Genomic DNA, 13798 nt, shown 5'->3' on the forward strand with positions numbered 1-13798 from the left:
GGGTTTCATGAAGCCCCCACAGAGCTTCCGTTAGCCCATATCCGTCCCACTGCGACACCAATTGGTCAATCGAGCACCCACGATTTCTGAAGGCAGGCTGTTCCACTGGTTAATTATCCTCACTATTAGGCAGTTTCTCTTTAATTCCAGGTTGCTTCTCTCTTTGCTTAGTTTCCAATCATTGTTTCTTGTCCTGCACTCTGGTGCTTTGGAGAATAATTTGACCCCTATTAAAGGAAAAACCTGATTATGAGCATAAGTGCAATTAATAACAATTGAACAGACAGTCCTTCACCCAGGAGGCCAGCCGTTGTGGGCTCGGAGCCTCCTGTGTGCACGCCCACGTGGTGAGACAGGAGGCAGCGGGGAACGAAAAACAGTTTTCATTAGTTTGAACTTTGCAGCCTACCATCAGTTTGGTTGTTTGAGTGCGTGTGCATGCGGGAGGGGGCAGAGGGGAGCTGTCTCACTTCTTGCAGTCCCACACCCTCAACTTCTGATAATAAGCTGCAAGCTAACGAAAGCTGTTTTTTTTGCAATGCTTTTTTTTTGGTCAGCCCCCAGCTCCATGGAAGGCTGCAAGAAGCTCTCATCCCAGCTTATCTCTCCCAATCTTTTCCTCCCCAATCAGCGCCGGACTGCAAGGGGCATCCTCCCCCTCAAACATATACATGCATGAGTCTGGGAGAAGTGAGTTGAAAAACACGCTGAGGCAATGATGGGGGAGAGGTCAAAATGGGAAGCCTCTGTCGGGAGCCTCTGGCAGTTAAAGGAAAGGGGGAGGGAAAGAGGGAGCGAGGGAGGGAGAGGAAGGGAGGGAAGAAAGTAAGTAAGTTAGGAGAGTCAACTTGCTTGGAGATGCCCCAGAACACAAAATTGTTCCGCAACTTTGTGTTGTTTTGTCACAGACTTTTTTTCAGGGGTGTTAGCTATTCCTGCCAGTTTAGTGTCATCTGCAAATTTGATGAGTTCCTCTTCTATTTCCTCATCTGTCATTTACGAAGATATTGAAGAGCACTGGGCCTAAGATGGAGCCTTGTGGTATCCCACTGCTTACTTCTCTCTATGTGGATGTGGTACCATTAAGAACTACAAATCCATCTGGTGGTGATGTTGTCTATTCCACATGTTTCTAGGTTACCAAGAAGTAGGTTGTAGTCTACTTTGTCAAATGTCTTACTGGAATCTAAGTATACCATGTGTGTCCAAACTTGGCAACTTTAAGACTTGTGGACTTCAACTCCCAGAATTCTGGGAGTTGAAGTCCACAAGTCTTAAAGTTGCCAAGTTTGGACATCCCCGAAGTATACTATCTCCACAGCATTTCACTTGTCTACTAATTTAGTGACTTCATCAAAGAATGAAATAAGATTGGTTTGCAAACACCCCATAAGATTGGGTCTGTTTTTAACAAATCTGTGCTGGCTACTAGTTATAACTTCATTTGCTTCTAGTTGTTTGCAGATCTGTTTTTGATTATCTTTTCCAAGATCTTCCCAGGTATTGATGTTAGATTAATTAGTCTGTGATTTCCTGGGTCTGGTTCCCCCCCTCCATTTTTTGAAGATGGAAACCACATCAGCCCTTTTCCAATCCTCAGGTACTTCCCGTGTGCTCCAAGGTTTTTGAAAGATATGGTACAATGATTCTGAGATAACATCTGCCAGCTCCTTCAAACTCAGGGATGTAATCTGTCAGGCCCTGGTGATTTATATAGGGATGGGCCCATCTATTCCTTCCCCTCACTCAGCTCAGTGGTTGGTCTATCACTCCCTTGGCAGAATGAGATGACTCGACTGCTAGCTTGACATGGCCAGCTAGGGGCACCTTCTCACCACTGCCAAGTCCCCTCTGCCAACTCATTGCCATTTCTTTGCAGGACATCTCAACACCAGAAATTTGCTGTAGGAACAACTCACTAGGGGCACTGGTTGGAGAGCTGGGGGAAGGGGACAGGTGAGCAAGTGGGCTGTCAGGGGGGGATGGTGATGGGTGGACAGGCGCTGGATGGGCAATGAGAGGGAATTGGCTCTGGCCCCAAAACTGAATGGGCAGTTTGGCTGTGGTTGTGGACAGGGCATCCCATTTTGTGAATGGAGTGGAAGGCAATGGGCGGAGGCAATGGCAGTGTGTGTGTGTGTCAAAATGGGAAGCCCACGCTGCTGCTCTGCAACGTGTTGTTGTTTTTTGCTTTATGTTTGAGGGTGTCTTGCTCTGAAAATAAGTGCAGTTTTGGGAAGCAATGGGGTGGGATGTCAACTTTTTTTTAAATTAAAAAGACTTGTTTTGAGTTGCATTCAAATCCTCGCCCATGAAGTAGATTGCAGTGTGCAGCTGCATTTAGCTGTGGGTCTAATGCACCAAGTAAATGGGGCTGTGTGGGCAGGAAAAATTTGGAGTCCAAACTGGAAAAAAACCTTGTCTCAGCTTTACTCTTTGCACAGCATCTGTATCGTTTTGGGGGGAACATTGCTGTGACTCTCCATCCAAATGCACTCTGCACATTACCAGAAACACCATGAAATCATCCACTCCATCCATTACCTCTCAACTTACTCACTCACCCACCCACCCGGCTTTCCACCCAGCACCTGCAGCTATTTGTCCCCACAGCGAATTTCCAGTGTTGAGATGTCTTGCAAAGAGATGGTGGCAGCGACTGGGGCAGTGGGGACTCAGTGGTGGTGAAAAGGCTGCCCCCGGCTGGCTGCTTCGAGTTAGTGGCATCAAGTTATCTATGACCTGTTACTTGTTTATATGTACACTGTGAGCTTATGCACCAGAGACAAATTCCTTGTGACAAACACTTGGCCAATAAAGAAATCTAATCCGATCCGATCCAAACTAATGTAATCTAAAGAATGCTAAATAACACTTATTTCAAAGTAAATACACTTAGGATCAATTGATAAATGCACAAAATTCCTCTGTATTACACGCAAACTTTTCGAACTCAGTAACATGGATCAATTGTAAAGGAATGTATAAATTGCAACAGCTGCTGCAAGTCTCTGGAAAAATGTGAATATTTCTAAAAGTACATTTATTATACAAATTGGCTATTCTTGCTATATTATGAATGCAGTTTAAAATATTTTCCTTGCTGCCTTATTTTTAATAAGGAATTCTTAAAATCAAAAGAAATGTTCCTTTTGATTCTGTAGTTGTTTCATTTGATTGGCAACATACATTATTTTAGATGTTTTAAAATGTTAATTTTGTATGCAAGGTTTTCACAAAGCATGATGGAGCATAATTAAAGTGTAATTAAATAATTTTCTTTAGCTTTTGCCTTTTACATAGGAAAAATCCTGGGTTCTATTATTATTCCTGCAGCATTAATAAATTAACAACATCCCTTTCCAACACAAATTAATCCATGCCCTAAAGTTATCTTGGTTCTGTTTTTTTTCTTTGATGAAAATTTCTTTTTACATCCATATTGTTTAATAAGTTGAAGTTGACATAATTGCTTATACAGTAGCTTATTAAATCACAGCATCACATAATTAGTTAACAGAATACATTCTGAAAGCTAGTAGCAATTCTTTAACTATATGACTCCAATTACTATAGTCTGTGTTTGGAAAAGGTCAGCAAATTGTTAAAGCTTTCTGAAATCTGAAGAGATATTTTTCATGAAATATGAGCAGTCATATCATTTAGTGGCTATGCAATTATCAGTCATTAGAAATGTACATATATACATACACACATATGTATGCATGTATTTTTAAATCGTTTTAGGACCTCTAGCAATTACTGTATTGCTATCTTGTTAAGTCACAATGAATACTAAGATGTGTTTATTTTAAATCCACTATTTAGGGATTAAGTGTTTACATCTAACAACTCTAAAAACTTAGCAGGCCATTATTAATTATTTGATTAACAATGGTTTAATAATCTTGTCTGAATCAAATGAAAATGCTTTATCATATATTTTTAACAGAATTGTTAGAACAAAATCTTACAAGAGAATTAATGTAAGTGGTTATTTGCCCTAATAATGAGAAAACTACATATACATTTTAAAAAGAAACCTTTCCCTTTCTTCTAATCAATTGATAGCTTGATGCACTATGATGCAAATACACATTTTAAAAAGGCTTGATTTACAGATGTTGCCAAATGGAACATTTTGCCTGCTTGAAGACCTCAGCAGGCCTGCAAGGCATGCCAAGACCATTTTCTGAAAGTGGATGGGATTAAGATTGGATTGCATGAAGGAGATTCAAGTTGTACTCCATCCTTGGCCCTAAAAACTCAGTGGATGCCTTTGGGTGTTTGTGGTGTGGAAAATAAATATCATGTGTGCTGCCCTGAGCTCCAGAAGGGAAGGTGTAATATAAATCGAATAAATAAGTCATTAAAATCGCCCATTAACCTTGTAACCATAAATAACAGCATTTAACAACAACGTGAGAAGCGCTTGAACGCTGTCAATAAGTAAAATAATTGCTAATTCCACAAAATGATTTTTTTTTAAAAAAAAAATCTAATATCGGCTCAACACAAGGCGAACAAAACCATTGCAACTGCCAAATTGCGGGCTTGGCTAACCGCAACTAAAAAGAAGGCGGTGCTGAGGAGATGTCAGTCAGGCAAGTCTCTCAAGTGATGGCCACGCCTCTTGCAAGGTAAGGACCGCCCATTCTGGGTGAAATAACTCACGGCCGAGGGACTGGTTTTTTTCCCAAAGCTTCCAATCGACTCTCTTCGTTTCCCAGGAAGCAGGCTAGAGACGCGCTCGCTGGTTAAGGGCGACTAAACGACCCGAGGCCCAGCCAGCATTGTCCGCGTCTCGGTCACGTGATCGCCCCTCCCGCCCACTCGCCGAGCCCGCTGCTTCCCGCCCTTCCCCCCTCTCCCCCCCCCCTTGTCCGCTCTTCCGCCCTGCGTGCTTTAGGCGGTAGGTACAATCGCCTCGGTCGGTGGTCACGTGCCGTTCGTGTTCGGGCGCGTGACGCAGGGTTGCGTCTTGGCTGTCAGGTTGCATCTCCGCCAGCGCCCGAAGCTTCCGCTTCTTGTCACTGCAACTCGAGCGGAGCGCTGCGTTTGGAGAACGCGATTCTCGGGCGGCGAGAATAACGGAGTCTTGAGGGTTATAATTGTAGGCTAACAAGATGCAAAAGCGCTGTTGGCGAAAACACGTGGGGCGAAAAGCACATCTGGGCTCGAAAAGCTCGCCTTGAATTTCATTCCAGGACTGACAACAAAGGTGGTGGTACTTTTACTGGCAATAGTTGCGCGGCGCTGCAGGAACTGCTTAACTGTACTTTGCTATTTAAGTTCTAACCTGAATGAGGCGGATCTCGTTTCCATCGCTGCAACCAAAACAGGGCTGGCTAGTTCTTCAAGACAGCTGCAGGGTGCCAGATTGGGGCAAATGGTCGCAGATTAAATAGATTGAATCCTAACGGATTTAGGATTCTGCTCTGTGATTTAGAAATAGGATAGCGTTCGGTTAATAGGTAACAAAATAACTAGTTTATAAAATTAACATCAAACTGTTTCTTACTTTTAGCACAAAGAAAAATAGCTTCCTTGATCTAAATATCTCAGGGGTGTCCAAACTTGGGAACTTTAAGACTTGTGGACTTCAACTCCCAGAATTCCCCAGCCAAGCTGGCTGGGGAATTCTGGGAGTTGAAGTCCACAAGTCTTAAAGTTCCCCCCTGGGATATTTCACCCCTAAAATATCTAAATACCCTCAGCCAGAAATCAACTATTTAAAACGTTGCTGTGCTGTGTATTTCTTACTAAACACTTCCAAGAAATATATGTGGGTAATATTTTGAAATACAAATCCTGTAATCTCTGAGCATTGCCAGTGTTCTATGTGTCTGGCTCTGCTATTTATGACCGAACCTGAAGTTATAGCTGTTGCAGGACACGCATTCATTTGCCAATATTTGACCGTAGAAATACTGCAGTGCCTCTCAATCTTATCATTCTCCCCCTCCCTGCCCTGCAAGCATTTTCCTCTGACCAATGGCTCCCCACCAGCTGTAGGCCTGATTCCCATCGTATCAATCCCACATACTCATCTTCGCTTATCTTTTGAAAAGTTGGAACCTGGAGCATTCCATAGGACTGAAACAAGTCACTTTGTTGCTCGGTCGCCTGAGTCTTTTCTGCAATATTCTGCAGTATTGTGAAACCTCGTTAAGAAAACAAATCAGTTTGTCTCATAGCTGCCATTTTGTACCCATCCACAAGCGGGCGTGGGCAAAAATGACCCATTTTGGGGTCACCACCACCCAGCCCAGGGACAACTCATTCCATTTTGCTGATTTAAGAAAGTTGCACTGCGCTGCAGCAAGATTCTGGAATTGCACCAGTGGTTGAGCAACTAGGTGACCTGTTCTAGTGCTATGCAAGGCTTCAGAGCTCTTTGAAGGGTAAATGGGGAGGCGAGTATTTAGCCATGCGGAGTGGAATCAGGCCAAAGGCTTGGGAAGTTATAGTGAGAATGGGAAAGGACATGGGGTATCTTGGAGAGTGGGGAAGGCCTTGGGAAGGCAGGGGCAGGTGGGCCTGAGCCTGTGCTAGGCCACCAAGGCCCTCCCCCACCTCCAAGACAACCTGTGTTCCGCTTAATAACCTGCATGTTAATTTAATAATTCAATGGGGAGAGCAGGGATGGTGGGGTTGTTAAGTCACTTCACTTTAATGGTGGTTATGCAACCATTGTGGGCAGACTCCTTTATGGTCATATCTCAAGGATTATCTGTATATATTGCTGGGCTTTATGGAAAACAAGAAGTTTAGCTCGCTGTATGTGGCTGGACTCATCAGGGACCTTTTGTGATCTTGTTCCAAATCAACAATAAAAAACTGGTTTGTTATTTCATCCAGTTCAGGTTATAGTATTGTTGATTGTTTATTCTGCTTTTTGATGTTTGAGGAAAAGAGATAATGCCTCTGGTAGAGAACAAGCTTAGTTGAATATTAAATTCACTAATTATCCAGTTGTTTACAGTTCAATAAAAATGGCAAATATTGACAATAGCATGACAATGGATAGCTTTGTCATCCATGCCCTTTGCTGCATTTATAATTTCAAATTTCATTCCAAACAGAGGTAATTCATAACCATTACAAGGAAACTGTGGGTTGTGGATACCCAGTGTTCCAAAGTAGCTTTCTATGTCCTTCTTGAGAGATGGCCACCAGAACGGTCTTTTAATAAGATGTAGGGTTTTCATGAAATTGAAGTGGCCAGCCAGTTTGGAAGCATGGCATACTTTCATGAGGGGTAGCCTCTGGCTAGCTGGAATGTATAATTTATCCCCCAACCAAGCCAAGTCATCTCTTAGTAAATGGTTTTTTTGGGGGGGGTTGGAGTCATTCATTTAGTATGGCTTATTTGAACACCTGAAGGGTGGCATTGTCCGTTAGTGGGTTAACTTGTGCCCTGGTTATCACCTTGGCCGCCAGCTGGGAGACTGGGAGCATGGGTTTGATCACCTTGGGCTTTTCACTATTATACTGTTGTTTTCTAGACAACGCATCAGCTAGAAAATTTCTTCTCCCAGGAAAATATTTGAGGCTGAAGTCAAAATATTTAAAATATTGAGCCCAGTGGACTGGTTTTGGGGAGAGTTTCCGCAGGGTCTTAAAAGCCTCCAGATTCTTATGATCAGTCCACACTTCGAAGGGGATTTTGTTCCCCTCTAGGAAACGTCTCCAGATGAGGACAGTCCATCGCACTGCATAGGCCTCTTTCTCCCAGATGTCCCATTTCTATTCAGTGTCTGAACAGAGGTGTCCAGCGCAGGGTTGTAGTTGGCCCTGTTTGTTTTCTTGGAGTAGGACTGCCCAGACAGTCACATTGCTGGCATCTGCCTGTATGATGAAAGTTTTGTCTGGGTCTGGGTGCTTCACGATTGGCTCAGCTGAGAATAATTGTTTCAATTTCTCAAATGCTGCCTGGCATTTCATAGTCCAGTTTAAGGGTTGCCTCAGCTTTGGCTTATTTCCCCTTTTGTTTTCAAAAAATTAGTGATGGGGAGTGCAATTTGCGCAAAAGCCGGATAAATTGTCGCTAGAAGTTTGCAAACCCCAGGAAACTCTGCAGTTGCTTGCAAGTGCGGGGAGGAGCCCAGTCAATCACTGCTTGTACTTTCTGGGTCCATCTCCATGCCCTCGTGGGATATCCGGTATCCCACGTAGTCTACTTTATCCTTGGGGAACTCACATTTAGACAACTTTGCATAAAGCGTAGTGTGGCAGAGCTTGTTTAGGACTGCCTAAACAAGTTTTACATTCTCCGTTTTTGTTTCGGTGTATATTAAAATGTCATCTAAATACACCAGAAGCCCTTTGAATTTAATGAATAATCGTTGATATCCTCTTGCAGTTTTAACTCTTTAAAACGCTAAATACAGGTAGTCCTCAATTTACAACAGTTTGTTTTGTGAACATTTGAAGTTACAATGGCCCTGAAAAAGTGACACGACTGTTTTTTACACTTATGATTGCTGCAACATCTCCATGGTCACGTGATCAGTATTCAGATACTTGGCAAAAAAGACTTGGACATAATCTCAAAGTATGGGATAACAGGAATATTTCACTTAAATGTTATCTCCAAGACTCAGTGCCTTTCCTTTGCTACATTGGAAATTAAATATGGCAATATTTCCAAATCTGAATGGAATCAGAATCCATTAGACTCAATAATCAAGAGAACCGACCTACAAGGTCCCTTCCAACTCTGTTAATCTGTAAATTGTCAGCTACTTGCATGTTGATGGTCTCTTTTACTCCATTTTTGGAACAGATTTTATATGTTCTAAATAATTGCAGAAGTAGAACCAGGAAGTTTTTATTTCATATACAGGAGCAATATATGTCTATTAACTATCAATAATAGTAATTATTTGTCAATTACATTTTGGAGATGTCAAAGGTTTGTGCCATTTTTGGAGGTTCTCGGGGAATCGGTCAGGCTGTCGCACAGCTCCTAGCACAGAAAGGATATTGCCTGGCTGTTATAGCAAGAAATCTGGACAAGGCTCAAGCTACTGTGGATAGATTAGGAGGTAAGTAAGTGTTGATATTTTTTTTCACATATACAGTACACTTTAGCATATGGAACTACTAAAACAGCCCATTATTTAATGGAAATTTGCTAAATTGTTTTAGATTGGAGACACTTGGAAAGTCATTTTATTTTTTTATGGGAAAAAAGTGGTATGTTGGATTAATATCCTGCTGTTTGATCAGAGCCGAAGGCCTGGATATATTTTAACAAAATAATATGTTTCACTAATGAATACTGTTCAGAAAATAATTGCATCCTTACTGTTTGATGTTTTCAGCTATCTAAATATTACTACTTCTTTTTACAATAGTTCCACTTTAAGAATTGCAAACCTGATTTTGAGTAATTTGCATGTCATCATGAATTTCATTTCAACGCAGCATGTCATCTTGCACTGAGTTGTGATGTCACCAAAGAAGAAGCCATCCAAAAAACATTTAAAGAAATAGAGAACAAATTAGGTCATATACGCTATCTGGTTAATGCTGCAGGTATCAACAGGTTAGTTTCACATATTGTAACATATGAAAATACCTTGTATAAAAAGCAGCATGAAGTATACTTTGTTTTAGTGAATAAAATACAAAAATTACAGAAAAAATATAGAGACATAGAGGCACACAGAGAGAGAATAGTTGTACCTTCTTTACAATAGTTAACACTGAGGGGTCTCTGATCTTGCTTGTTTTCTTGCAGACATCTCATTACCCAAAGTAGGTAACATCATCAGTGCTAGTAAGAGTGCTGTTTGCTGTTCGTTTATATTCTAGTGGCTAATTGGTCAGAGTTGTTGTAGAGATTCGTTGGCTGGGCTGTTTGCTGTTGGCTCTTTGGCAATTTCTTGACTGCGGTATTGTTTACTTGATTGGCCTGATGTTAAACCTTGGAGTTAATCTATGCTCCTCTGAGTTGCTGATTGCTGGTGGAGAGATGCTTGAGTCTTTTTGTTCCCCTTTGGGCTGGTTGATTGTCTCTTGCATAGTCCATAGATATTAATGTCTGTGTGTCTATTGATGGCTAATTTATCATAGTGCCAGACTTCTAGAAATTCCCTGGCATTTTTGGACTTTAGGGTTGTCACATTTTTCCACTTTAAACTATGGTTAAATCTGTCTATATGTTGTGAAATTAAAGATTTTTCATCATGTCTCCTGACTGTGTTCTGTCAATCTTCTGCCTGTTTGTTCTACATAGTGGTTGTTGCAATTGTTACATTGTATCTTGTAGATGACTCCTGTTTTTTCTTCTGGAGTTGCTGGGTTTTTTGGTTTGCTTAGGATGTTTTGAAGGGCTTTTGTTGGCTTGTTTGCTACGCTGATTCCATTTGGTTATAGTAGTCCAGTGTTTCTCAAACTTGGCGACTTTAAGTCCTGTGGACTTCAACTCCCAGAATTCTGGGAGTTGAAGTCCACAGGACTTAAAGTCGCCAAGTTTGAGAAACACTGTAGTAGTCTGTTGGTGGTATTTGAGATATTCTTGATACACAATGTATTACAGTGTAATTCATTTTAGTTGTGCAGTGTATTTGAGCTCATCTAAACAGTTTCTCTTGTGGGAGGTTGGGTTGTGACTTTGGTAGTGGAGCACCTGGTAAGTATGGGTGGTTTTTCTGTATACTTGTGTTTCTAGTGACGGAAGATTTACCATGGCACATTCCACCCTGACAAAACTCTCATATTTTCATTATATTTTACCCCAATAATAGGGGAAACACCTTTTTTCCTTTTCTTTCTCTCTCAGGCAACATAGAGAGTCCTTAGCTAGGCTTCTGGGCACACAGCCAAGAACCACTTAACACCTCGTAAAATGTTGCAATTTAAACAATAGGCTCTGGGCTTGCCTGAAGGCAAGCGCCAAGAAACCAAGCCTAAGAAATTGAGAAACTCAGTTAACATAGCCCACCAGGAACTCCTTGCTGCCTGTGATGGGATTAACTCCCAAAACAGAAACTAGACAACAGGAGTATCTCTAAAAGCAGGAAGGGAAACTCCAGACAACCATTAAATACAAAGGAAGGAACCATCAATTCCCATAACCTTAGAGTAGAAAAAGCATTAAAAAATCACAACTCATGACCCAAAGTCCACCTTGCAAAGCAGGAATGCTGAAGTCACTTTTCTGTCACTTTAGTGATTTCCTGTAATAAAGATTTTTTTAAAGACCTTCTTTTCGGTAGCTCGCTATTCTTGATTCCTTCATCATCGGCTTTTCCCAGCTGGAACGTACTGGGAAATTATTCTGATAATTTGGTGACCACGGTAGGACTCCCAGCTAACCCAGTCACTCAGATGGGGCCCAGAGATCACCAACCCAGCCGGCACAGTCCTTTTTTGTCCGAGGGAAAAGATCCATGGACCCTGCCAGGGAGGCACTGGGTAGTTAAGGGAGTTTTGAGTCTTGCATTCAACAGCTACCAGAAAGTACCGCTGGAGGTCAGTTTATTTGGGTCAAGGGAAGAAAAAGGGAGTAAGAGTGAGCATGTGTGTGAGTTGCTTCACCCTAGGACCGTGATGGCGAACCTATGGCACGCGTGCCACAAGTGGCACGCGGAGCCATTTGTCAGGGCACGCGAGGCGCTGCCCTGTCAGCTGGCCAGCGCGCATGCGCGCTGGCCAGCTGAGTTCATTTTTTTAAAAGCTATTTTTCGCCTTCCCCAGGCTCCAGAGGCTTTATAGGAGCCTGGGGAGGGCGAAAAGAGCCTCCCCCGCCCCCCCCGGAGGCTTCAGGGAACGTCCGGAGGCTTCCCTGAAGCCTTCGGAACACTTAAAACCAACCTCCGAGCAACCCGGAAGTGACTTCCGGGTTGCTCGGATGGTCATTTTAAGCGCTCTGAAGGCTTCAGGGAAGCCTCGGGACGGTCCCTGAACAGGCACAAGACGTGCGACTCCATCGCCCGGGCCCGGATCGCCTCCGCCGCGCAGCGCCTCAGGCTCGGCGTCCTTGTGCCCGGCCTTCACATCGCTGCCGCCGCCACCGCCACTAGGACGGGCTCGGCCGAAGGGAAGTCCGTCAGGCCTCGGCCGCGCCGCCCTCGCCTCCTCCTCCTCCTCCTCTAGCCGCGCCATCGCAAGGATTAAGGCGAAAGGGGGGGTGGGGAAAGCGAAGGGGGCTTTGCATGATTTTTTTGCCTTCCCCAGGCTCCAGAGGCTTTATAGGAGCCTGGGGAGGGCGAAAAGAGCCTCCCCCGCCCCCCCCGGAGGCTTCAGGGAACGTCCGGAGGCTTCCCTTACTACATCGCAAGGATTAAGGCGAAAGGGGGGGGCGGGGAAAGCGAAGGAGGCTTTGCATGATTTTTTCACCTTCCCCAGGCTCCAGAGGCTTTATAGGAGCCTGGGGAGGGCGAAAAGAGCCCCCCCGCAGGCTTCAGGGAACGACCGGAGGCTTCCCTTACTACATCGCAAGGATTAAGGTGAAAGGGGGGGGGGACGGGGAAAGCGAAGGGGGCGTTGTTGTCCTCCTTCTCCTCCTTTCCCCCTCCTCTAGCCGCGCCATCGCAAGGATTAAGGCGAAAGGGGGGGGACGGGGAAAGCGAAGGGGGCTTTGTTGTCCTCCTTCTCCTCCTCCTTTCCCCCACCGGCTCGAACGCGGCGCCGGGGCCCGGCAGGCAGCGAACGAGTCGGAGCCTGCCGACTGGAGGAAGAGGGTGAGAGGCGGGTCCTGTGAACAGCGGCAGCAGCGGCGGCAATAGTCGTAACTTGGTGGCGGGCCGCCCCGGCTGGGAGACAAAGGAGGGGAAAGGCAGCAGGCAGCCGAGTTGCGACTATTGTCGCCGCTGCTGCCGCCGTTCACAGGACCCGCCTCTCACCCTCTTCCTCCAGTCGGCAGGCTCCGACTCGTTCGCTGCCTGCCGGGCCCCGGCGCCGCGTTCGAGCTGGTGGGGGAAAGGAGGAGGAGAAGGAGGACAACAAAGCCCCCTTCACTTTCCCCGCCCCCCCCTTTCGCCTTAATCCTTGCGATGGCACGGCTAGAGGAGGAGGAGGAGGCGAGGGCGGCGCGGCTGAAGCCTGACGGACTTCCCTTCGGCCGAGCCCGTCCTAGCGGCGGTGGCGGCAGCGGCGGCAGCGATGTGAAGGCCGGACGGAAGGACGCCGAGCCTGAGGCGCTGCGCGGTGGAGGCGATCCGGGCCCGGGCGATGGAGACGCACGTCTCGTGCCTGTTCAGGGACCGTCCCGAGGCTTCCCTGAAGCCTTCAGAGCGCTTAAAACGACCATCCGAGCAACCCGGAAGTCACTTCCGGGTTGCTCGGAGGTTGGTTTTAAGTGTTCCGAAGGCTTCAGGGAAGCCTCCGGACGTTCCCTGAAGCCTCCGGGCGGGGCGGGGGGGGCTCTTTTCGCCCTCCCCAGGCTCCTCTGGAGCCTGGGGAAGGCAAAAAAATCATGCAAAAATGGGCGCGTTGTGCGTGCATGCGCACTGGGGGCGCGTTGCATTATGGGTGCGGCATGCCCGCACACGACCCCCCCGCGCTCCCCCCACTTGTGGCACGCGAGCCAAAAAAGGTTCGCCATCGCTGCCCTAGGACAACAGCTGGATCTCATTTCTCTGTTTGACCTCTAGCCGCACCCCTGCCTGTGGCTAGCTCCTCCGAGCTGTGACCAACAGAACAGGGAAAGCAAGGGAGGGTCATCAGAGTGTGGGACCTTCTGTGCATAAGAGGAAAATTTGAGTGGGCTGTGATTGAAGGAATTTTTTTTATTGTTGTTGTTTTGTCCCATGAAAATCCAAAAGCAAAGCCAAATTCTAAGGTG

At 45.3% G+C, this 13798-nt stretch overlaps 1 protein-coding gene across 6 annotated transcripts in view; it reads left to right on the forward strand.

The window, feature by feature from the left end:
- The first annotated feature begins 4679 nt into the window (after positions 1-4679).
- The window catches only part of CBR4 (carbonyl reductase 4), a 30745-nt gene continuing 21626 nt past the window's right edge, over positions 4680-13798 (forward strand). Inside the window, exons 1-3 of one of the 6 annotated variants that reach the window (XM_081959429.1) lie at positions 4680-4912; positions 8909-9050; positions 9433-9553. In XM_081959429.1, coding sequence (XP_081815555.1) covers positions 8909-9050; positions 9433-9553 — 263 coding nt within the window. In that variant the 5' untranslated portion in view covers positions 4680-4912. Of the gene's footprint in view, positions 4913-4971; positions 5228-5254; positions 5475-8908; positions 9051-9432; positions 9554-13798 lie in introns of those variants that run through there. The other 5 variants (XM_081959433.1, XM_081959431.1, XM_081959430.1 and 2 more) reach the window with 5 other exon arrangements.

The sequence above is a fragment of the Natrix helvetica genome, assembly GCF_964273705.1.
Source record: "Natrix helvetica genome assembly, chromosome: 7".
NCBI classification, from domain to species: Eukaryota; Metazoa; Chordata; class Lepidosauria; order Squamata; family Natricidae; genus Natrix; species Natrix helvetica.